The 25,877-nt window shown below is 48.0% G+C and overlaps 1 protein-coding gene across 1 annotated transcript; it reads right to left on the bottom strand.

Annotated features, from left to right (window-relative positions):
* Positions 1–23,910, bottom strand: TUSC2 (tumor suppressor 2, mitochondrial calcium regulator). Its single transcript, XM_040358753.1, has 3 exons — positions 23,639–23,910; positions 14,617–14,737; positions 1–862 (listed from the first exon to the last, which is right to left on the bottom strand). The coding sequence occupies exons 1-3, from the start codon at positions 23,779–23,781 to the stop codon at positions 797–799; spliced, it is 330 nt and encodes a 109-aa protein (XP_040214687.1). The 5' UTR covers positions 23,782–23,910; the 3' UTR covers positions 1–796.
* Positions 23,911–25,877: the final 1,967 nt, after the last annotated feature.

Below are 25,877 nucleotides of genomic sequence, written 5' to 3'. Positions count from 1 at the left end.
CTTGTTACAAACATACTCTTTATTGGGGAGAGTTCCTCCGAGCCCCTGACATCTCCAGCTCCCTCTACTGTTTGGGTAGAGCATGATATACAGTCTGACAGGTGTGGGGTACGGGGGGGCAGTGCAGAGTGAAGGAGGCTGGGAGATGATGGGGGAAGGGGGCTTTTCACAGCTCAGGATTATAGAACACAAACTAAAACATACATGAAATAAATAAAGGTACGATGATGGGACACTCTGCTACACGAGAAATCACATCCACTTGTGATTGTATCGAGGATCCGTCTTCATCCCACAGACGTGCAATATCGTCCATCGACAGCGCGGTCCGCCGCGGTCACTAGTCACACTGTGTAGATAATACCGACTAAGACGAGAGTTGAATGCCAAAAATCGAATATAAATACACTGCGAGTCTGGACACAAAACATCCACCCCCTAGTGGGGGGGACCACAACCGAACAAGATGGGCGGAGCTCTCGCCTCCTCTCTAGGCAGCCATGTTTAAGAAGGGAAATATTAAAGCAGAGGAGGAAAGGTCAGGATGTAGTCAGGCGACCGATTCCAAACACAGGAAATAAATATCCACATCGGCAGCGATTCCGTCCAATATGGCGTCTGTTGTACCTCAACGTCACACAGTTTGCAAGTCTTTACCTGGGGGGGAGGCGGTGGTCTGTGTGTCCCTCCCTCATGACTCTCCTCTGGCTCCCTGTCCCGGGAGCACGGCGCGGGAGGGGGGGCGGATGTTGGTAGAGGAGGGTTGCAGCGTGGCAGGCGAGGGTGGTAGCCAGTGTCAGACCTCGCAGAGTACGACGGGGAAGTCCACATGGATGCACGGGTGGTCTAACTTGATGGTGCCCTGTGGGGGAGGGAGGAGAGTGAGGAGAGTTAGAGGACCGAGATTCTGACAACCAATCAGATCCATGGATCTGGAGTTATAATCTTCAGCAGCATCCAATGACATTCAGGCTCAATTCACACTAATGCAACTTGCTTGCAACTTCAATACACTTTACTCACAAAAGTCACATCAGCATCAGATAAGAAGCGATTCCTATGAGACTTTGATGAGATCAGTTTTTGTATACATTTTTAATTTTATTTTTTTAACCCTTACACCTCTCCTCCCAGCTGCCGAAAAAAAAAAAAAAAACACCACACTCTTCCCAAGCACATTCCATTCACACCTGAGCGCTGTGCAAACACGCATTTTTCACACGGAAACGCGCGTCTTGCATAGGGCAACCCATTCACTTAAGCAGGCTGCCCTATGCGCGATAAATGCCCCAAACCTACGCGTTTTGCCACATTTGTAGTGTCTGCTAACCGTGATTATCACCATGGATATTAAACACAAAGCTTAATCGGCTTATAATTTGTCTTCATTTCTCCCTCCTTATGCGTTTTTCATGACGCACCTTATTTTATAGTCCCAATGATGTCATCACTGGAATCCTGTACTTCTCTCTTGAGAGTCCCGATACAAGAAGTGGGAGGGGTTATGCAAATATCAAAATGCCTTGATGAGCGAGTGTCATCTGGGAGGAGTGGGTGTGTCATAGGCAGGCTGTATTTACACAAGTACCGCCCACATGAAGAACTGACATCCAATGATTAACCACTTCCATACCGCGTCTATTCTGACAAGGAATGTTTACATTCCTTGTAATAGGAATAAAAGTGATAAAAAAAAAAGTTAAAAAAATAAAAAAAAAAGAGGATACATAGATATATATCTCTTGAAAAAAAAAAAAAGAAAAACGCCCATCGCTCACGCTAAGAAGAGAATGTGCACGCAAGTCCCACCCACATATGTAAACGCCGTTCAAACCACACATGTGAGGTATCGCCGCGTGCGTTGGAGCGAGAGCAATAATTCTAGCCCTAGACCTCCTCTGTAACTCTAAACTGGTAACCTGTTTAGAGCGAAAAAAAATCATAATGTTTTTGCTACAAAATTACTCAGAACCCCCAAACATATAAAAAAATATGTTTGGGGGTTCTGAGTAATTTTCTAGCAAAAAAAATAAATAAAAACTAATATATATATATATATATATATATATATATATATATATATATATATATATATATATATATATATATATATACATACATACACACACACACACACACACACACATTTTTTTTTTTTTTTTTTTAGCAACCTAGGGAATAAAGTGGCGGTCATTGCAACTTTTTATTTCGCACGGTATTTGCGCAATAATTTTTCAAACGCCTTTTTTTGGGGAAAAAAAACCGGAGTTAGGCTTACCGGTAACTCTGTTTCTAGGAGTCTTCCAGGACAGCCTCTTGAGACCTTGGGCTCCTCCCTCCGGGACAGGAAACACGTACACCCTTTTCTTTAAAGGGCGGTCCTCTAGATCTCCTCCTCAGTTTACCCGAGAAACACCAGAAGATCCTGAAAGACATAGTCAACTAACACATCGTTAGATCATTTTATATCTTCACCACAATTACAGTCCCTTAACAGACACCGGGTGGGAAAAAACTCCGGCTGTCCTGGAAGACTCCTAGAAACAGAGTTACCGGTAAGCCTAACTCCGGTTTTTCTCTAGTCGTCTTCCAGGACAGCCTCTTGAGATGACAAGCAAGAACTTACTGTTTTTTTTTAGGGTGGGACTACTGTCTGGAGGACCCTTCGTCCGAAGGCCTGATCCTTGTCTGACAGCAGGTCCAACCGGTAGTGTCTTGCAAAGGTTGAGTAAGATGTCCAGGCTGCCGCCTTACAGATCTCTTCCGGGGACGCTCCTGCTCTTTCTGCCCAGGAAACCGCCACTGCCCGAGTAGAATGTGCTTTAACTGTAGGTGGTTCCCTACCCCCTAACGTATATGCTTCTACAATCAACATCCTGAGCCATCTGGCAATAGAGGATTTTGATGTTCTGTGACCCTTGCGGGCACCTGAGAAGTTAACAAAAAGTGAGTCACATAATCTAAATTCTTTTGTGACTTCTAAGTAAAATAAAAGACTTCTTTTAACATCCAAAAAGGACAAAAATTCCCCTTCATCATCTTCTGAAGAGGAAAGCAGGGTTGGTAGGACAATGTCCTGTGTCCTATGAAAGGTAGAGGCTACCTTGGGTAGGAAGCTAGGATCCGTCCTAAGAACTATCCTATCGTCAAATACAGATAGGAAGGGCTCCCTAATAGAGAGGGCCTGAAGATCGCTGACTCTCCTGGCTGAGGCTATGGCCACTAGAAAAACTGTTTTAAGGGTAACATGTTTCAGAGAAGACTCTTCCAGCGGTTCAAAAGGTTTGTTAGTAAGAGCCTTTAGTACCAAGGACAGATCCCAAGAGGGACAGGCTCTAATCCTAGTTGGAATAGATCTTGTCAGACTTTTAAAAAAGTTTTTGACGAAGCGATCCTGTTGGAGAGGTACATCCAAAAAAATACTTAAGGCAGCCGCCTGTACTTTGAGAGTGCTGACTGATAAGCCTAAGTCCGCACCTGCCTGCAAAAATTCTAGCACTACTGTGATGTCAGAATGAACCATTCCTTGCTGTATTTTCCAGGAATTGAACTTTTTCCACACCTTAGAGTATATCGCTCTAGTTACAGGTTTGCGACACCCTAAGAGAGTCGTGACCACTTTGTCCGAAAAACCCAGTGCTTTCAATAGTTGCTCTTCAGAAACCATGCAGTTAGTTTCAGGTTCTTTATCTGAGGATGAAGAACTGGGCCTATAGATAGTAGATCTACTTTTTCTGGAAGTGTCCAAGGTGGATACAGGGCCAGCCTCCACAGGCTGGCGAACCATGGCCTCTTGGGCCAGAAAGGCGTGATCAGAATCAGATCCGCTGGTTCCCTGAGAAATTTTTGAATTACCCTGGGAATCAACCTCACTGGAGGGAATGCGTATGCCAGGCTGAAATGCCAAGGATGTGAGAAGGCATCTATCCCCTTCGCTTTGTCTTGTGGGTGAATGGAAAAGACTTAGTTAGACTTACCGGTGACGGTATTTCTAAGAGCCTTTCAGGACAACCTTGGAGAGAGCGCAGCTCCGCCTCTTCATTAGGAAACACATGCTACTCTTTAAAAGCCCTCCTCTTCCACCATGGCCTCAGTTATTGTGGTCCGACTCTCTGGAAGACATAGCACAGAAAACCACAACACCATGATAGATTTTATAACTTATTACTTTAACATTTAGGGAGGGTAACAGCGGTTGTCCTGAAAGGCTCTTAGAAATACCGTCACCGGTAAGTCTAACTAAGTCTTTCTCCAGTCGCCTTTCAGGACAACCTTGGAGAGGATAAACAAGTAACTTACCCTAGGGTGGGACTACTGCTTGCAGAACCTTCCTGCCAAAGGCTTGGTCTGCGGCAGACAATAGATCCAACCTGTAGTGCCTTAGGAACGTTGAGAAGTTGCTCCAAGTGGCGGCCTTGCAGATCTGCTCAGGTGTAGCGCCGGCTCTTTCGGCCCAGGAGACTGCAGTTGACCTTGTTGAGTGTGCCACAATACCTGAGGGAGGCACGACTCCTTTGGCTTTATAGGCTTCTGAAATAGCAAGTTTAAGCCATCTGGCTAAAGTACTTTTGGATGCTTTTTCCCCCTTGCGGGGACCTGAGAAAGCTACAAAGAGAGCATTTGACTTTCTGAAATCTCTGGTGACTGAAAGAAACTGTAAAAGACACCTTTTCACGTCTAGTGTATGGAACGCTTCTTCTCCAGCATTAGAAGGGTTTGAAGCAAAAGTGGGTAACACTATTTCCTGTGACCGGTGAAATTTTGATGATACTTTCGGAAGAAACGAAGGATCCGTTTGAAGGATCACTCGGTCTGGAAAAATTCTTAAGAAGGGTTCAGTGATGGCCAGAGCTTGGAGCTCACTGATTCGTCTTGCTGACGTAATAGCCACCAAAAAAACTGTTTTGAGGATTAAGTTTTTCAAAGAAATATTCTCCAATGGTTCGAACGGAACTCCCGTCAAACCTTGTAGTACAACCGATAAGTCCCAACTGGGAAAACTTTTGAGGATCACTGGCCTATTTCGAGCTAGTGCCCTAAAAAACCTGGAAATTAAAGGTTCTCTGGACAGAGTTTTTTCTAAGTAAACAGAAAGAGCCGCTACCTGTGTCTTTAAGGTACTGGCTGCAAGTCCTTTTTCCATTCCTTCATGGAGAAATTCTAGCACTGAGACCACAGTCTTAGTTTGAAAGGTCTTGGAAGAACACCATGAGTTATACTTCTTCCACACTTTAAGATAAATTGATCTTGTTACCTCCTTCCTACTGGACAGAAGAGTTTTTACAACCTTGTCCGACAAGCCTTTATTTTTCAAAATGTCTTCCTCAGAAACCAAGCGCTTAGATGTAACCTGTCTGTTTCTGGGTGACACACAGATCCCTGTGTTAGAAGGTCCTTCTTGGGAGGCAACTTCCATGGAGGTTTTGCGGCCAGGTTCAGTATGGTTGCGAACCAAGGCCTCTTTGGCCAAAAGGGAGCAATCAGAATTAGGTCTGTTTTCTCTTCTCTGAATTTCCTTAAGACCAATGGAATTAAAGGAAAGGGGGGGAAGGCGTAGCACAGATGGTAATCCCAGGGATGGGCTAGAGCATCTATGCCTATCGCCTGGTCTTCTCTGTGGAGAGAAAAGAAGTTTTGAACTTTCGTGTTTTGCTGACTGGCAAAAAGGTCTACTTGAGGATGTCCCCATTCCTTGGAGACCATGTTGAAAATCTCCTGACTTAGACTCCATTCTGCTTCTATTACTTTCTTTCTGCTGAGAAGATCTGCCAGCAGGTTTTGGGATCCTTTTAGGTGGATTGCTGACAAAGAGGCCACATTTCTCTCCGCCCAAGTCAGTAACTGATTGGCCAGCTCCATCAATCCCTGGCTCCTGGTCCCGCCTTGTCTGGTCACATAGGCCACTGCTGTAGTGTTGTCCGACAAAATTTGAACATGACAACCCTTCAGCATCTGTTGAAAAGCCAGGAGACCCATAAAAATGGCTTTTAGTTCTCGCCAATTCGAAGACCTCCTTGCCTCCACTTTGGTCCATGACCCTTGTGCGGTCTGTCCATCCAAGTGGGCTCCCCATCCCCACGAACTTGCGTCCGTTGTCAGACGTTTGTCCGAGGGAAGGACCCATGAGAGACCTTTTGTGAGATTGGAAGGATCTCTCCACCACCAGAGGGACCGCTTTACCTTTGATGATAGAGAGAAGGTTTTCTCCAGTGACTCCTGGTGAGACCACTCTTGTAGGATGTTCCTCTGTAGGGGTCTGGAATGAAGCCTTGCCCATTGAATGGCAGGAATCGAGGCCGTAAGTTGACCTAGGACTGCCATGGCAGAACGTACTGACACTGGGAGATTCGTTTGAATCTGGCTCACTGCAGAAACTACCTTTTCTACTTTTTCTTGAGGGAGAAACACCTTCTGCAGAACTGAATTGATGGTGTAACCGAGGAACCTCATTTTCTGTGAGGGGTCTAGGTTTGATTTTTCTAGATTCAATATCCACCCCAGGCTCTCGAGATGAGCCTGGGACGTCTGGAGATCTGAAACCAGCTGATCCCTTGAACCTGCAAAGAATAAGAGGTCGTCCAGATAAGGAACAACTGAGACCCCTCTCAGTTTCAGAGGCTCCAAGGCTTCCGCCATCACTTTTGTAAAGATCCTTGGTGAGGATGAGAGGCCGAACGGCAGAGCTCTGAATTGGAGGTGCCATATTGAAGTTCCCAAGTTTATTGCCAAGCGTAGAAACTTTTGTGAGGCCTGCGCTATTGGCACGTGTAGATACGCATCCCTTAGATCCAGAGAGGCCATGAAGCACTCTGGTGTTAACAACTTTGTGATGGAATAAATGGTGTCCATCCGGAAGTGCTTGTACCTTATAGTTTTGTTCAGGATCTTCAAGTTCAAAATTAGGCGATATTTGCCTGAAGGCTTTTTTACTAAGAATATGTGGGAGTAAAACCCTCTTCCCTCCTGATCTTTTGGGACTTGGACAATAACTTCCTGTTGGATCAGATCCTTTAGAAGGTTCATCATTGCGGAAGCTTTTTCCAGATCCCTTGGTAGGGTTGTCACATAAAACCTGCAAGGAGGGCACTCTGAAAACTCCAGACTGTATCCTTGTGTAACTATGTTTTTCACAAAGGGGCTCTTGGTCAGAAGGCTCCACTGAGAAGAGAAAATGGACAGTCTTCCCCCCACAGGAGTCAGATTGTCACTTGTCTTTTGATGACTGATCCTGGGGCGACTTAAAGAGGATACCTCCTCTTCCTCTACCTCTTTGAGGAAACCAGCGCTTTTTGTTTTCTTCTTTTTTGGAGGTTTGTGGAAAAGAACGAAAATTCTTTTTAATAGGTTGTTTCTTAGCCGGGAAAGCCTTCTTTTTGTCGGCTGTTCTATCCAGAATCTTTTCAAGATCTGGTCCAAACAGTAAGTCCCCTGAGAAGGGTAACCCGCAGAGTTTGACTTTAGAGGCTGTGTCCCCTGTCCAGGTTTTCAGCCATACTGCACGTCTGGCTGAGTTCACCAGGGCAGAGGATCTAGCTGACAACTTAATTGACTCAGCTGACGCATCAGCCATGTACCTGATTGATTTTAGAATCAATGGAAAGGATTCCAAGATATCCTTCCTTGGTGTACCAGCTTCAACATGGTTCATCAGCTTTTCCACCCAACACTCCAAGTTTCTTGCCACCACTGTGGAGGCCATTGCAGGTTTTAGACTAAGAGAAGTAGAGTCCCAGGCTTTCTTTAACAGGGAGTCCGCTCTTTTGTCCATGGGATCTTTTAGTATCCCCATGTCTTCGAACGCAAGATCCGTGCGTCGAGACACCTGGGAAAAAGCAGCATCAACTTTTGGCTTTTTATTCCAGGCTTCAGAGTCTTTATCTTCAAAGGGAAATCTTTTCCTTAGACTTTTAGAAAAGAAGGGGCCCCTTTCTGGATCTTTCCACTCTTTTCTTATAGTATCTGATACTACTTTATGAACTGGAAAAACCTTGTGTTTGGAGGCATCCAGACCCTGGTACATTTTGTCATGAAGAGATAATTGTACCTCCTCTTCTTGAATATCAAGTGTAGTATAAATTGCTTCAAGAAGGTCATCTACTTCATCTAGAGAGACTTTATATCTGGAGTTTCTGTACTCTCCTTCCTCTTCCTCCTCATCTGAATCCCTGAGTGAGCGAAGAGTACTTGTCCCTTCATCCCCTGAATCCACAACCTCTGACCTCGAGGTGGAAGCTTTTGGGCTGGGTGGTAAATGTTGGGGTTCAGCTTGCACTGCTGGAGTCTGAACCAACATAGATTTGACCGAATTCAAAGAACTTGCAAGTTCTTGCACTGAAGAAAATAACATTTTATATTGCTGGGATGTCTCTTCTTCCACTAAATCCTTAATACAAGATTTACACATTGCCTTCTGCCATGAATCTCTGAGAGGGTTTTTGCAGGAAGGACATTTCCTTTGAGTTGGTGGCTTTTTAGTTTTTTGTTTCTCCTAAAACACAAAAGAGGGTATTTTACCATTGGAGAAACAATAGGTTTTTTACAAACAAGGAAAAAACCGCCACCACTTTAAAAGGAAGATGTGATAGAAAGATCCACAGCTAATCAAACACCACCCAGTGCAACTGTCAGGGACCGAGAGAAGTTACCTCTGACCCTGCAGTACAGGCTCCTTAAGGAGGACAAATAACAAACAACCATATAAGCCCAATAGTAAGGATAGAGGCACCGCTGTACCCCCCTACCTGGACCTGAGCAGCGTCTGAGGCGCCTGTCTCCGCCATGGCTGTAGGTTCTTCCATCGCCGAGAGAAACACAGCCGGGACTGAATGATTTTTAAATCTTTCCCGGGCCCGCGCGTCATCAAAGACGGCCGGAACCGGAAGACGCCGCTCTTAGGCCTGTCCCCTGACCTCTGCGTTACTAGGCGACGTGGACCACGTGTCACCACGCCTCTACAGGAAAGAACGCTGCTGTGCATGACGTCACCCGCCCGCCAGGACCCGGGACCGTCATGCGGCGTTTCAAAAATAAACACCGCCAATGCGGTAGTGAGCCGCCCGGCCACCTGAGCCAAAACAGCGGACCCCTGGGCACTCAGCGCCGCTTCCTGTAGAGCCTTCACTCCACTGAGCAGGGAGAGGCTGGAGACTCCGGAGGACTCCCCCCACCCTTAGGGGAGCCTGGGATGGCCACTGCACACCAAACAGAAAAGGTAAGGCTTACCCCTCCAACCTTGGAAAGAGCGCAGCACCCCTGGTCCACAAGCATGCGCTTCCACCATGGCGGAGGAAACACAATAACTGAGGCCATGGTGGAAGAGGAGGGCTTTTAAAGAGTAGCATGTGTTTCCTAATGAAGAGGCGGAGCTGCGCTCTCTCCAAGGTTGTCCTGAAAGGCGACTGGAGAAAATATGTTGTAACCTTCCTGTTCTCCTTTGCTGCGAACAGGTCCACCTCTGGTAGTCCCCAGAGTGAGACTATCTGGTAGAAAGTCTCCTGGTCTAGAGACCACTCGTCCTGACATACTACCTGTCTGCTGAGGAAATCTGCCAGGGTATTCAGTGAGCCCTTTAAGTGGACAGCTGAAAGGTGTACCAGATTTTTCTCTGCCCAGATCAAGATCTGTGTAGCTGTTGCCTGGAGGGCTGGGCTCCTTGTGCCTCCTTGCTTGTTTATATAAGCTACTGTGGCAGCGTTGTCCGTCCTGATTTGTAGATGCTGACCCACTAGATAGCACTTGAAGCCCTGAATGGCTTTTAGAACGGCTAACAGTTCTTTTTGGTTTGATGACCGAAAAACCTCCGAGGACGACCACTGACCCTGGGTCCAAACTTCTCCCAGGTGGGCTCCCCAACCCCCCCTGCTGGCATCGGTGGTCATTACCAGAGCCACTGGCGGATCCCAGAGAAGACCCTTGTCCAGGTTTTCTCTGGCTCTCCACCACCATAGGTTTCTTTGAATGCTCTTTGGGATAGGTATTGTGAGGTCCAAATCCTCCTTCCTGCCACTCCAAAGTTTGAGCATATGTGCCTGGAGAGGACGCGAATGAAATCTGGCCCAGGGTACCGCCGGAAAACAGGCCGACATCAGACCCAGAACTCGCATAACTTGCCTTATGCTGATCTCCTGATTCGTCTGGAGAAAAGCAACCGCCTGATCCAGTTTGAGAATTTTTTCCTGGGGAAGGAAAATCTTCTTTTCTACTGAGGATATTCTGTATCCCAGGTACATCACCTCCTGTGATGGTATCATCTGCGATTTTTCTTCGTTGACCAGCCAACCCAGGGAACGCAGGAAAGCCAGGGCTACCTTCAGGTCGCTCTCTAACTGATGACCAGACTGGGCTATGAACAACAGATCGTCTAGGTAAGGCACTATTGTTACTCCTTGGAGTCTCAGTGGTGCCAGGGCTTCTGCTAGGACTTTGGTAAAAATCCTTGGCGAGGAAGACAGGCCAAAGGGGAGGGCCCTGAATTGCAGATGTTTGGTAGCAGAACCCAGTCTTACCGCTAGACGCAGGAATTTTTGGCATTCCTGACGGATCGGAATGTGTAAATATGCGTCCCGTAAGTCCACGGTGGCCATATAACACTTTGGGAAGATCAGACTGGTGACTGAAAATATCGATTCCATTCTGAACCGTTTGTACCGGACCCACTTGTTGAGGGGACGAAGGTTTAAAATCAGTCTGTACTTTCCTGAGGGCTTTTTCACCACGAAGACATGTGAATACACCCCCTGACCTTCCTCCTCCTGGGGAATTTCCGACATAACCCTCTGATCCAACAGGTCCCCTAAAAGGAGACCCAGGGCCTCTGCTTTCTCCCGGTCTCTGGGAGGTTGAGTGACCAAAAATATTGGGGTGGGGGGAGCTGAAAATTCCAGCCTGTAGCCGTTTTCTATGAGGTCGTGTACAAACGGACTGACTGTGAATTCTGTCCATTGTGAGAGGAACTCCCCCAGTCTTCCTCCCACAGGGACCTGAGTGTCACTGGGTTTTGGGGGGAACCTGAGGAGGGTTAAACAAGATTCCTCCTCTTCCACGTCCCTTTTGGCCCGACCAGTGTTTTTTAGGATGTGAATCCCGGTCTTTCTGGTTTTGCCTAAACCCTCGAAAAAAGCGTTTATTTCCTTCTTTCTTTTTTCTTTCCGGGAAGGCTTTCTTTTTATCTTGTGTCCTTTCTAGTGCCTCCTGGAGACCCGGACCAAATAAGTGATCGCCAGAAAAGGGTAAGCCGCAGAGTTTTAGCTTTGATGCGGCGTCACCAGTCCATGTCTTTAACCAGACCGACCTTCTGGCTGCGTTGACTAACGCTGCGGATCTGGCTGCCAGTTTCACCGATTCCGAAGAAGCATCGGCTAGGAAGCCAGCCGCCTTCAAGAGCAACGGGAAAGACTTTAAGATCTGCTGCCTGGATGTACCAGCAGTGATATGCGCCTGGAGTTGATTTAGCCAACACTCCAGGTTCCTGGCTACGCAGGTAGCCGCCAACGCTGGTTTAAGTGCAATAGTGGAAGCATCCCATGCCCTTTTTAAAATGATGTCACCCCTTTTATCCATCGGATCTTTAAGTGATCCAAGGTCATCGAAGGCCAGGTCAGTTCTTTTTGATACCCTGGCCAGAGGTGCATCCAGCTTTGGAACTTTGTTCCATGGGAGCGTTGTATCTTCCTCAAAAGGAAATCTACGCTTTAGGTTCCCTGCAAAAAAAGGTCTTTTTTCTGGTTGCTCCCACTCCAATAAGATCGTTTCCACCAACGATTTATGAACAGGAAAACACCTGGTCTTTACAGCACTACCTTGATATAGTTGGTCGTGCTTAGATAGCTGGACCTGTTCCTCTCGGATCTCTAGGGTTTCATATATTGCTTTAAGCAAGTCTCCCACATCTTCTAGAGACAGTCTATATCTAGTCCCCCTGGAAGAGTCTTCTTCTTCAAGCTCAGAGCCAGAAGCTGAATCTACCTGGGAGGAAGCCTGGGACCGAGTGGACCCTCCTGCTTCCTCCTCCTCATGCTCATCCCTTTCAACCTGAGTTGCCAAGGACGGGGCACTAGGGGTCCTATGTACCGGGGATGGCATCTGCATCCTATCCATCATACCCCGGAAGGATTTGAAAGTGGATGCTAGTTCATCTTTTACAGATGATAAGACTTTTTGGCATTCAGCCATAGAGTCATCTTTAACCAGACCGGAGATGCACTCTACACATAGAGGCTTTTTCCAGCTGGAACCCAATTTTTCCCCACATACAGCGCACTTTCTTTTAGGGGCTTGTGCTGGCGTTTTGTCTTGAGTTTTGACCTAAAAATCAAAACACAAACACCAAATAAGTTGTTTAGATAACTTTTCCGTATAAAAAAACAATACCCCCTATACAACACACCGTGCGTCAGAAAGAAAAGTGCTGGGGATCCCTCCACCACAGGCCCTGCCCAGGGAGGGAAAAAAGAAGGTCCTGAGATAAATTTAGACCATGTCCCCCAAGGTAAGTGCAGAGTCAGCCTAGCCCCCCTTACCTGGGAGACGCCGGAGCCGGTGGACCCGGAGTCTGTAGCCTGCCTCGCTTCCTCCATCGGTCCTGTGCCCTTGAACAGCCCGGCTGCGTTTGGAACACACCGCTCCGTGTGCCTTCCTTCCACTGCCGCGCCTAAGTCGAATGGGACCAGGTTCCGACGGCGCCCCTTGATGACGCCGTTCCGGTGACGCACTTCCGCCTAGTGGAACGCATCCGTCCCGCCCCTCAGCGCCGCTCCGGAAGGGGATCTGCAGTGCAGAGCGGCATGGCACAGCCAACGTCTCTCGCCGCCGCCATCGCTGATGTACCGCGCTGCAAGTCTCCACATCGCCCTGTGAAGAAGACCGCCAACGCCTGGCTGCCGCCAACGCTGGTTCAGTTAAGCAACGCAACAGGTACTGGGTACTGCGGGGGGGGGATGCCGTCATCAAGGGTTCCCACTCTCTCTGAGCTTTAGACAGCAGTGGAAACGGTGACCTTTCTCTTCCTAGCAGGAGCAGAGGGGTACCAGGCAGAGAGGGAATCCAGCTTTTTTTAAAAGTCCCTAGAAAAAACGTGCTCCTTCCCTTCTGGCAGGAAACACAATAACTGAGGAGGAGATCTAGAGGACCGCCCTTTAAAGAAAAGGGTGTACGTGTTTCCTGTCCCGGAGGGAGGAGCCCAAGGTCTCAAGAGGCTGTCCTGGAAGACGACTAGAGAAAAACTGTTTCGTGAATTAAAAAAACAAAACAGTAAGGTTAGCCCAATTTTTTTGTATAATGTGAAAGATGATGTTACGCCGAGTAAATAGATACCAAACATGTCACGCTTTAAAATTGCGCACACTTGTGGAATGGCGCTAAACTTTGGTACTTAAAAATCTCCATAGGCGACGCTTTAGTTTTTTTTTTTTTTTTACAGGTTACCAGTTTAGAGTTCCAGAGGAGGTCTGGGGCTAGAATTATTGCTCTCGCTCCAACGCACGCGGCGATACCTCACATGTGTGATTTAAACGGCGTTTACATATTTGGGTGGGATTTGCGTGCACATTCGCTTCCGAGCGTGAGCTACCGGGGACAGGGGCGTTTTAATTTAAAAAAAAATTAATTTTTTTTTAGAGATATCTATGTATCCATTTTTTTTCTTATTTTACTTAATTTATTTATTTTTACATTTTTTTTTATCACTTTTATTCCTATTACAAGGAATGTAAACACCCCTTGTAATAGGAATCAGTGGGTGACAGGTCCTCTTTATGAAGAGATGCGGGGGGGTCAATAAGACCTCACATCTCTCCTCCAGGCTAAAAAGCATGAGATCGTGAAAAATAAATCCACCGATCTCATGCTTTCACCCGCAATCGCGGGTTTGTTTACTTCCAGGACGTTATGATGTCACGCCCGGGCCTCCGACAATCATAGAGATGACTGATGACCATCTGGTCACCTCAAATCTCTATGCTCTTCATCCGGCGACAGCCGATTTGTTCTCCGGGCCTCCGATGGCATGGGAGAGCGCAGAGAAGCGGCGGGGGAGAGGGGGTGGGGAACATCCCCTCCTGCCCCCTATAAGAACGGTCAAGCAGCGGAACCGCCGCTATGATCGTTCATATGGCGCGCAGAATCACCGCTTGAAAAGAAAGATATCTGAATGATGCCTGTAGCTGCACCCATCATTCAGATATCCCCCAATGAAGTCCAGGACGTCATACGATGTCCTACGGAACGGAAGAGGTTAAAAAGGGTGGAAACAGTGACGTCCTCCAGCCGGGAAATGGGGCGTGGCTCTGACTTGCTGCAGATTCTAAAGCACATTATGAGAAGCTCACAGTGTGCGGTGAAATCAGAGGAAGCAGTTTCAGTCCAGGAGAGGAGCCGCTACAACTGTGCAAGACTGAAGGGGGCCGGAGGGAGGGTTTAATTGCTCTTTTCATGAAAATTATGTAGGACTCCGCCCCCTTCCTTACTTCCTGCCCCAGCGACCAAACAGGAAGTGAAGAAGGGAAAACGCAACGGGGCACACAGACAGCAGTAAAACCTGACCGAGGTGCTAACCCTTCGCTGTCCACAATTACAAATCTCCCTGCGCTTGTGTCCTCCTGCCAGGACGGCGGCCGTTACCTGTGGTCGCAGGTTCTTCTGGATGCGTTTGAGTTTCGCCCGCTTGCGGCCATTTTTTGTCACGATTGTTTCCTCGTAGAATTCGTGCGCCAAATCGCCGTCCTCATCGAAGAACATGGAGCTACAGAGAGAGAGAGAGAGAGAGAGAGAGAGAGAGCGGGGCGGTGAGTACACAAGAGACCAGAGAACATGCGGGATATACAGGATTTTATAGGAGACACGGACTGAAGCCTCGGCAGGAAAAAAAAAAAAAAGTCACAAAAGGGTCCATTTTTAAAACATTTGTCGCACAAATGTCAAAAATGTTCCTGTAATTTTAATAAAATGTATGTTTCCTAACAGATGACCCTCCCTTCTAGACTGTAAGCTCCGACGAGCCCTCTGATCCCTCCTGTATTGAATTGTTACTGTACTGTCTGCCCTGATGTTAAATGTAAAGCGCTGCGCAAACTGTTGGCGCTATATAAATCCTGTATAATAAAAATAATAATAAATCATCGGCTCCATCTAGTGGCCAAAACGAATACCGCAATGAGACGGCATTCTGCATTTTGTCCACTAGATGGAGCTGAGGATACAGTTTTGTTAGATTAATACAAGCACCATCAGCGCCATCTAGTGACTGCAAACGGCAACATCAATTTCTGAAATACCTCCAGGAGGTATAACTGGACTTTAGCCACTTCAATACCCGGGGCACATTCACCCCCTTCCCGCCCAGAACAATCTTCAGCGATCTCACATTTTGAATGAGAATTGCGCAGTCATGTAACACTGAACCTATACAACATTTTTATCATTTTCCCCACAAATAGAGTTTTTTGTGGTATTTGATCACCTCTGGGGTTTATGATGGAGCCGGATGATGGAGATGGAACCGACAATGTATTTCATTTCATTAACCACTTAAGGACCGGACCAATATGCTGCTAAATGACCCAAGGGGTTTTTACAATTCGGCACTGCGTCGCTTTAACAGACAATTGCGCGGTCGTGCGACGTGGCTCCCAAACAAAATTGGCGTCCTTTTTTCCCCCACAAATAGCTTTCTTTTGGTGGTATTTGATCACCTCTGCGGTTTTTATTTTTTAGGCTATAAACAAAAATAGAGCGACAATTTTGAAAAAAATGCAACATTTTTTACTTTGCGCTATAATAAATATCCCCTAAAAATATATAAAAAAATGTTTTCCTCAGTTTAGGCCGATACGTATTCTTCTACCTATTTTTGGTAAAAAAAAAAAAAAAAAAGAAAGAAAAATTGCAATAAGCGTTTATCGACTGGTTTGCACACAATTTATAGCGTTCACAAAATAGGGGATAGTTTTATTGCATTTTTATTAATTATTTTTTTTTACTACTAATGGCGGCGATCAGCGGTTTTTTTTCGTGACTGCGACATTACGGCGGACACATCGGACAATTTTGACACATTTTTGGGACCATTGTCATTTTCACAGCAAAAAATGCTATAAAAATGCACTGATTACTGTGAAAATGACAATTGCAGTTTGGGAGTTAACCACTAGGGGGCGCTGAAGGGGTTAAGTGTGACCTCATCTGTGTTTCTAACTGTAGGGGGCGGGGCTGGACGTGTGACGTCATTGATCGTGTTTCCCTATATCAGAGAAACACGATCGATGCAGCCGCCACAGTGAAGAACGGGGAAGGTGTGTTTACATACAGCTCTCCCCGTTCTTCAGCTCCGGGGACCGATCGTGGGACTCCAGCGGCGATCGGGTCCGCGGGTCACGCGGCCACGGAGCTGCGGACCGGGTCAGCAGCTACAAACACTGTAGCTGCTGACTTTTAATAAGGACATATACCCGTCCTGGGAGCCCACAATGTCGGCCACCCGAGGCCGATCCGTCCTTCGGATCATGTCCCGGCACCACCTTCCTCAATAAGGGAAACAGGCAGCGGCTTCACTGCCCATGCGCTCGTCGCGCTTTATGACCGGGCAGCTGTCTTCTGGGACACGCACGGGTCCCAGAAGACAACGCCAGAAGACTATCGCAGAATAGGTAGTGGCAGATTAGGAAGATCTGCCTAGCAACTGCCATTTCTGGTAAGTAAAATAGTTTTTTTTTTCTTTTTTGGAGCCCTTTTATGCAATTTTACGGACCACCGTATGTTTTCTAATAGATCAATTCCTGTATCATCGGCTCCATCTAGTGGCCAAAAATGCAATATGCTATTTCTGAAGGTGAAAATATACCGCATTTTAACCACTAGATGGAGCCGACGATGCATTTCATTTAATTACTAGATTATCAGCTCCATCTAGTGGCCAAAATGCGTAAAATATTCTCATAGAGGTATTTTGGTCACTAGATGGAGATGATGATAATATATTAAAAGCGGAGGTACCCCCTAAAAAATTATATATATATATATATTAAAAAAAGGCTCCAAAAAAAACCCAGAAGAATAAAAAAAATAAAAGAAAAATATTTTTTTTGAGCCTTTTTATGCATTTTTTTTTAGGGTGGACCTCCGCTTTTAATAGATCATCATCATCTCCATCTAGTGGCCAAAATGCAAATATCCAATTCCTGAAATACATCAATGAGAATATACTGTATTAGGCATCTTGGCCACTAGATGGAGATGATGATGATGATATGATGATGATGATAATCTATTCATTAACCACTTCGTAACCGCCCTATAGCCGAAATACGGCTACAAGGCGGTTCCCTTACTCTGGGAGGGCGTCAATATACGTCCTCCCGGAGAATCAGACCCGCGCGGGCGCGCACACGCGATCACCGGCGCTCGCCGGTGAGAGGAGGGGGGGGCAGCAGCAGCACTGTGGGCTGGATCTGTGACAAATGCAGTCACAGATCCAGCCATCCATCCCTGCGCAATACTCTGCAATGCCCTCAATACTCCAATTCCCTGCAATACGTCACCTATGGGGATTTTTAAGTAGCGAAGTTTGGCGCCATTCCACTAGCGTGTGCAATTTTGAAGGGTGACATGTTGGGTATCTATTTACTCGGCGTTCATCTTTCATACTATGCAAAAACATTGGGCTAACTTTACTGTTTTTTGTTTGTTTTTTTAAGCACAAACAGTTTTTTTTTTTTTTTAAAACACGCGTTCAAAAAATTGCTGTGAAAATACCGTGCAAGATAAAAAGTTGCAACAACCGCCATTGTATTCTCTAGGGTCTTTGAAAAAAAAAAAGCATATATAATGTTTTGGGGTTCTATGTAATTTTCTAGCAAATAAATGATGATTTTTCCATGTAGGAGAGGAATGTCAGAATTGGTCTGGGTGTTCCAGAACGCCTGATGGTGCTCCCTGCATGTTGGGCCTCTGTATGTGGCCACGCTGTGTAAAAGTCTCACACATGTGAAGGTGCTCCCTGCATGTTGGGCCTCTGTATGTGGCCACGCTGTGTAAAAGTCTCACACATGTGAAGGTGCTCCCTGCATGTTGGGCCTCTGTATGTGGCCACGCTGTGTAAAAGTCTCACACATGTGAAGGTGCTCCCTGCATGTTGGGCCTCTGTATGTGGCCACGCTGTGTAAAAGTCTCACACATGTGAAGGTGCTCCCTGCATGTTGGGCCTCTGTATGTGGCCACGCTGTGTAAAAGTCTCACACATGTGAAGGTGCTCCCTGCATGTTGGGCCTCTGTATGTGGCCACGCTGTGTAAAAGTCTCACACATGTGAAGGTGCTCCCTGCATGTTGGGCCTCTGTATGTGGCCACGCTGTGTAAAAGTCTCACACATGTGGTATCGCCATACTCGGGAGGAATAGCAGAATGTGTTTTGGGGTGTAATTTGTAGTATGCATATGCTGTGTGTGAGAAATAACCCGCTAATATCACATAAACTAGAATTTATTTTTTACAGAATTTTCAGTTTTTCTTCTTTTATAGCGCAAAAAATAAAAAACCCAGGAGGTGATCAAATACCACCAAAAGAAAGCTCTATTTGTGGGGAAAAAAGGACATCAATTTCAGACGGGTACAGTGTTGTATGACTGAGTAATTGTCATTCAAATTGTGAGAGCACCGAAAGCTGAAAATTGGTCTGTGATTAAGGGGGTTTTCGTGCCCAGTGGTCAAGGGGTTAAATTAAATGCATCGTCGGCTCCATCTAGTGGTTAGAATGCAGTATATTTTCTCCTTCAGAAATTACATATTGCATTTTGGCCACTAGATGGAGCTGACGATACAGGAATTCATCTATTAGAAAACATACGGTGAAATTGAGTTCAGCTTGCGCAAATTCCTCCCACTGATACCAATGATGGGACACTATTTGTAAATAGATTGATTCCTGTGTGATTGGGAGATGGGGTTCAGGTCTTATGTAATGAGCAGGGGGGAGCAGTCGGATAATAAATGAGGATAAAGGGGGATAGGTACGACCAGGGGGAGGGGCTTAAGCAATGGGGGGCAATATTTGGCCATCTTGCAAGCACTACAAAACCCAGGAGACATTGCAAGACTTAGAACCACAAGCAAGACTCCCAGAAGCACGAGGGGTGATGGGATTTGTAGTTCTGCCAGAGCTGGAGCTTCTCTAAGCTCATCACTCCTATGGATCATTTATCCAGCGACTGACGCTTGCTCTGTAGTTGTCATCGGAGGAGTCGGGAGACCTTTGTTCCTCCGGCACGGCGGAAGTCATTGAAGCTCCGATATAAAACGCAGACAACGGGGCGCCTTCTTCTGGAACGCGGACTTTACCTGTCTGTGAAGTTAATGATCAACGAGGAGAGCGGCAGCTGGAAGGTGAAACCGGCAGAGTTCAGTTTCCTCCAGAGATCCGATAAGGACATCAGATGTGAGATCCGAGCTCAGCTGAGAACCCCTCCCCCCCCCACAATCCTCCTCACCCCTCCCCCACAATCCTCCTCACCCCCCCCCCCATCCTCCTCACCCCTCCCCCGGGACTACAAAACCCCATCCACCATATGGACAGGGAATCATTTACAGGGAATGGGTCAGGACTGAGATATGAGATCCATCACTACAGACTTGTATGACCCGGGGGAGAAATTGTGTCCCATCATTGGTGTCAGTGGGAGGAATAGTGTCCCATCATTGGTGTCAGTGGGAGAAATTGTGTCCCATCATTGGTGTCAGTGGGAGGAATAGTGTCCCATCATTGGTGTCAGTGGGAGAAATTGTGTCCCATCATTGGTGTCAGTGGGAGGAATAGTGTCCCATCATTGGCGTCAGTGGGAGGAATAGTGTCCCATCATTGTTATCAGTGGGAGGAATAGTGTCCCATCATTAGTATCAGTGGGAGGAATAGTGTCCCATCATTGGTGTCAGTGGGAGAAATTGTGTCCCATCATTGGTGTCAGTGGGAGGAATAGTGTCCCATCATTGGCGTCAGTGAGAGGAATAGTGTCCCATCATTGGTGTCAGTGGGAGGAATAGTGCCCCATCATTGGTGTCAGTGGGAGGAATAGTGCCCCATCATTGGTGTCAGTGGGAGGAATAGTGTCCCATCATTGGTGTCAGTGGGAGGAATAGTGCCCCATCATTGGTCTCAGTGGGAGGAATAGTGCCCCATCATTGGTGTCAGTGGGAGGAATAGTGTCCCATCATTGGTGTCAGTGGGAGGAATAGTGTCCCATCATTGGTGTCATTGGGAGGAATAGTGTCCCATCATTGGTGTCAGTGGGAGGAATAGTGTCCCATCATTGGTGTCAGTGGGAGGAATAGTGTCCCATCATTGGTGTCAGTGGGAGGAATAGTGTCCCATCATTGGTGTCAGTGGGAGGAATAGTGTCCCATCATTGGTGTCAGTGGGAGGAATAGTGTCCCATCATTGGCGTCAGTGAGAGGAATAGTGTCCCATCATTGGTGTCAGTGGGAGAAATTGTGTCCCATCATTGGTGTCAGTGGGAGAAATAGTGTCCCATCATTGGTGTCAGTGGGAGGAATAGTGTCCCATCATTGGTGTCAGTGGGAGGAATAGTGTCCCATCATTGGTGTCAGTGGGAGGAATAGTGTCCCATCATTGGTGTCAGTGGGAGGAATAGTGTCCCATCATTGGTGTCAGTGGGAGAAATTGTGTCCCATCATTGGTGTCAGTGGGAGAAATAGTGACCCATCATTGGTGTCAGTGGGAGGAATAGTGTCCCATCATTGGTGTCAGTGGGAGGAATAGTGCCCCATCATTGGTGTCAGTGGAAGGAATAGTGTCCCATCATTGGTGTCAGTGGGAGGGGAATAGTGTCCCATCATTGGTGTCAGTGGGGGGGGAATAGTGTCCCATCATTGGTGTCAGTGGGAGGGGAATAGTGTCCCATCATTGGTGTCAGTGGGAGGGGAATAGTGTCCCATCATTGGTGTCAGTGGGAGGGGAATAGTGCCCCATCATTGGTGTCAGTGGGAGGAATAGTGCCCCATCATTGGTGTCAGTGGAAGGAATAGTGTCCCATCATTGGTGTCAGTGGGGGGGGAATAGTGTCCCATCATTGGTGTCAGTGGCCCCATTTGTTGGGGGGGGAGGGGTCGATGAACCTGGAAGGATCTCAGATATATCGGATGTCCTGACACCCCTTCCATCCTCCGGTTCTGCCAGAGATCAATGACTCAGCGAATAACGGAGAAGGACGGAGAGGACGGCTCTGGAGCTTCCATCATGACGGGTCCTCAGAGGAGTCACTTGATGTGAGATGTCCCCGCCCTGGTCCCCGGCTCTGTCCCCGCCCACCTCAGGGAGTTCCATCTCCTTCCTTTATATTCTCCATGATATGTCTATGCTGGCAAAGGTGAGGGGGGGGCAAAGGGGGGGGCAGGGATCCAATGTACGAGTACAAGGGGGGGGCAGAGATCTATGGATACAATGTATCAGGGGGGGATCTATGGATACAATGTATCAGGGGGGGGTCTATGGATACAATGTATCAGGGGGGGGGTCTATGGATACAATGTATCAGGGGGGGGGGGGGTCTATGGATACAATGTATCAGGGGGGGGGGTCTATGGATACAATGTATGGGGGGGATCTATGAATACAATGTATCAGGGGGGGATCTATGAATACAATGTATGGGGGGGGATCTATGGATACAATGTATCAGGGGGGTCTATGGATACAGTGTATCAGGTGGGGGGATCTATGGATACAGTGTATCAGGTGGGGGGGATCTATGGATACAATGTATCAGGGGGGGATCTATGGATGCAATGTATCAGGGGGGATCTATGGATGCAATGTATCAGGGGGGGGTCTATGGATACAATGTATCAGGGGGGGTCTATGGATACAATGTATCAGGGGGGGTCTATGGATACAATGTATCAGGGGGGGGGATCTATGGATACAATGTTAGGGGGGGGATCTATGGATACAATGTATCAGGGGGGGGATCTATGGATACAATGTTAGGGGGGGGATCTATGGATACAATGTTAGGGGGGGGATCTATGGATACAATGTTAGGGGGGGGATCTATGGATACAATGTTAGGGGGGGATCTATGGATACAATGTATGGGGGGGATCTATGGATACAATGTATCAGGGGGGGATCTATGGATACAATGTATCAGGGGGGATCTATGGATACAATGTTAGGGGGGGTGGGTGGATCTATGGATACAATGTATCAGGGGGGGGTCTATGTATCAGGGGGGATCTATGGATACAATGTTAGGGGGGGTGGGTGGATCTATGGATACAATGTATCAGGGGGGGGTCTATGTATCAGGGGGGATCTATGGATACAATGTTAGGGGGGGTGGGTGGATCTATGGATACAATGTATCAGGGGGGGTCTATGTATCAGGGGGGATCTATGGATACAATGTTAGGGGGGGGGATCTATGGATACAATGTATGGGGGGGTCTATGGATACAATGTATCAGGGAGGGGGATGGGGGGGTCTATGGATACAATGTATCAGGGGGGTCTATGTATCAGGGGGGATCTATGGATACAATGTTAGGGGGGGGGTTTCTATGGATACAATGTTAGGGGGGATGGGGGGATCTATGGATACAATGTATGGGGGGGACCTATGGATACAATGTTATGGGGGGGGGATCTATGGATACAATGTATGGGGGGGGGATCTATGGATACAATGTATGGGGGGGGGATCTATGGATACAATGTATGGGGGGGGGATCTATGGATACAATGTATGGGGGGGGGGTCTGTGGATACAATGTATGGGGGGGGGGTCTATGGATACAATGTATGGGGGGGGGATCTATGGATACAATGTATGGGGGGGGGGGGATCTATGGATACAATGTATGGGGGGGGGGGATCTATGGATACAATGTATGGGGGGGGGGGGGATCTATGGATACAATGTATGGGGGGGGGGGGGGATCTATGGATACAATGTTATGGGGGGGGGATCTATGGATACAATGTTATGGGGGGGGGGTCTATGGATACAATGTATGGGGGGGGATCTATGGATACAATGTATCGGGGGGGATCTATGGATACAATGTATGGGGGGGGATCTATGGATACAATGTATGGGGGGGGATCTATGGATACAATGTATGGGGGGGGATCTATGGATACAATGTATGGGGGGGGATCTATGGATACAATGTATGGGGGGGGGGATCTATGGATACAATGTTAGGGGGGATGGGGGGGATCTATGGATACAATGTATCAGGGGGGGATCTATGGATACAATGTATGGGGGGGGGATCTATGGATACAATGTATGGGGGGGGGATCTATGGATACAATGTATGGGGGGGGATCTATGGATACAATGTATGGGGGGGGGATCTATGGATACAATGTATGGGGGGGATCTATGGATACAATGTTAGGGGGGGATGGGGGGGATCTATGGATACAATGTATCGGGGGGGATCTATGGATACAATGTATCGGGGGGGGGATCTATGGATACAATGTATGGGGGGGGACCTATGGATACAATGTTATGGGGGGGATCTATGGATACAATGTATGGGGGGGATCTATGGATACAATGTATGGGGGGAGGGTCTATGGATACAATGTATCAGGGGGGTGGGGGGGATCTCCTCGGGTCACTCACCTCCGGCGGGTGAAGATGAAGGGCGTCGCTTGGCGGACTCGGGCCACACTCTGCTGCTCGTCGCAGGTGGCGGGGCTCTCGGGCCCCTGATAGGAGGATGAAAAGGGCCACAGTCCCCGGGCTCTGGATGCGCTGCCTCCCATATCGGGTCTCTCCGGGAGTCGCCGCCCCCTCCTCCTCCTCCCGGGATCTCCCCCCCGCCGCCGCCGGTCTCCTGTCACTCCGCTCCGCTGCCTCCCTTGCGTCACTTCCGCGGCCAGGACAGCGGGATCACGTGACCCGCAGCCAATCAGTGCCAGGAGCAGGGGGCGGGGCTAAGTGTCAGAGCGAGGCGTGGAGCGCGAGGATGACCTCTCGTGGATCTCATGTGCTGATACATTGCAGGGGCGCCTCTCAGGAACGCTATTGGCTGGGAGGGCCTCTGACGTCACGACCGTCCCGGGAGAGCGCGAGGTGCGGAGAATGGGAGAGGGGAGGAGCCCAATGGATTTATATACAGTCCGCCATTATATATATATATCTATGGGGGGAAAGGATAGACAACCGGATATTAGATAAATTCTCTTCTTAGGTGTCAGCAACACAAGTGCCCCCCATTGGGGCGATTTTCTTTACTTCCTGTCTCAGTGACACAACAGGAAGTGAGATTATTTTCCTCATTATTGTCAGCAAAACAGGTGTCGCAACTGGGGAGATTTCCTTTCACTTCCTGTTTAAGTGACAATTGTAATGTTTTCATTTTCCCCATCACTTCCTGTCTCAGTGACACGTCAGGAAGTTAGATGAATTCTCCTCTTATCTGTCAGCAAAACAGATGTCCCCACTGGGGGAGATTTCCCTTCACTTCCTGTTCCAGTGACAACTGTAACATTTTAGTTTCCCCCGTCACTTCCTGCCTCAGTGACACAACAGCGTGTTAGATCAATTCTGTTTTTAGGTGTCAGAAAAACAGGTGTCCCCGTTGGGGAGATTTGCCTTCACTTCCTGCCTCGGTGACACAACAGGACATAGAATGAATTCTCCCTTTTGGGTGTCAGCAAAATAGGTTTCCCTAATGGGGAGATTTAGCTATGTTTCCTGTCTCAGTGACACAACAGGAAGTGAGATGGATTCTGTTTTTAGGTGTCAGAAGAACAGGTGTCCCCAGTGTCCAGAAGATTGGGAAGAGCCGGGTAAGAAGCCCTCTAGGGGGTTAGAATAGGAAGATTCCACTAGGGGGCGATGTATACCAAGTGACTGGAAGGAGGAGCGAGGATCTCCGGGGGCCCCAATCTGCCCTATTGTACACTGACCTGAGCGAGGATCTCCGGGGGCCCCATTCCGCCATATTGTACACTGACCTGAGCGAGGATCTCCGGGGGGCCACAATCTATAAACAAGGATCTCCGGGGGCCCCAATCCACCATATTGTACACTGACCTGAGCGAGGATCTCCGGGGGCCCCAACCCCCCATATTGTACACTGACCTGAGCGAGGATCTCCGGGGGGCCCCAATCTATAAACAAGGATCTCCGGGGGCCCCAATTCTCCATATTGTACACTGACCTGAGCGAGGATCTCCGGGGGCCCCAATCCACCATATTGTACACTGACCTGAGCGAGGATCTCCGGGGGGCCCCAATCTATAAACAAGGATCTCCGGGGGCCCCAATCCACCATATTGTACACTGACCTGAGCGAGGATCTCCGGGGGGCCCCAATCCCCCATATTGTACACTGACCTGAGCGAGGATCTCCGGGGGGCCCCAATCCCCCATATTGTACACTGACTTGAGCGAGGATCTCCGGGGGCCCCAATCTATAAACAAGGATCTCCGGGGGCCCCAATCCCCTATATTGTACACTGACCTGAGCGAGGATCTCCGGGGGGCCCCAATCTGCCATATTTTACACTGACCTGAGCGAGGATCTCCGGGGGCCCCAATCCCCCATATTGTACACTGACTTGAGCGAGGATCTCCGGGGGCCCCAATCTATAAACAAGGATCTCCGGGGGCCCCAATCCCCTATATTGTACACTGACCTGAGCGAGGATCTCCGGGGGGCCCCAATCTGCCATATTTTACACTGACCTGAGCGAGGATCTCCGGGGGCCCCAATCTATAAACAAGGATCTCCGGGGGCCCCAATCCTCCATATTGTACACTGACCTGAGCGAGGATCTCCGGGGGCCCCAATCCCCTATATTGTACACTGACCTGAGCGAGGATCTCCGGGGGCCCCAATCCTCCATATTGT

The sequence above is a fragment of the Rana temporaria genome, chromosome 7 (genome assembly GCF_905171775.1).
Source record: "Rana temporaria chromosome 7, aRanTem1.1, whole genome shotgun sequence".
Taxonomy (NCBI): domain Eukaryota; kingdom Metazoa; phylum Chordata; class Amphibia; order Anura; family Ranidae; genus Rana; species Rana temporaria.
Note: the sequence above shows the minus strand (reverse complement) of the source record. Positions and strands in the feature narration are given on the sequence as shown.

What these genes read in the sequence shown, in the direction of transcription:
- TUSC2 (XM_040358753.1), bottom strand. Translation starts at nt 23,781, where the DNA reads ATGGGAGGCAGCGCATCCAGAGCCCGGGGACTGTGGCCCTTTTCATCC. An exon ending in TTCATCTTCACCCGCCGGAG is followed by an intron (nt 14,738 to 23,638) that starts GTGAGTGACCCG and finishes CTCTCTCTGTAG; the next exon opens with CTCCATGTTCTTCGATGAGG. An exon ending in AGAAGAACCTGCGACCACAG is followed by an intron (nt 863 to 14,616) that starts GTAACGGCCGCC and finishes CCTCCCCCACAG; the next exon opens with GGCACCATCAAGTTAGACCA.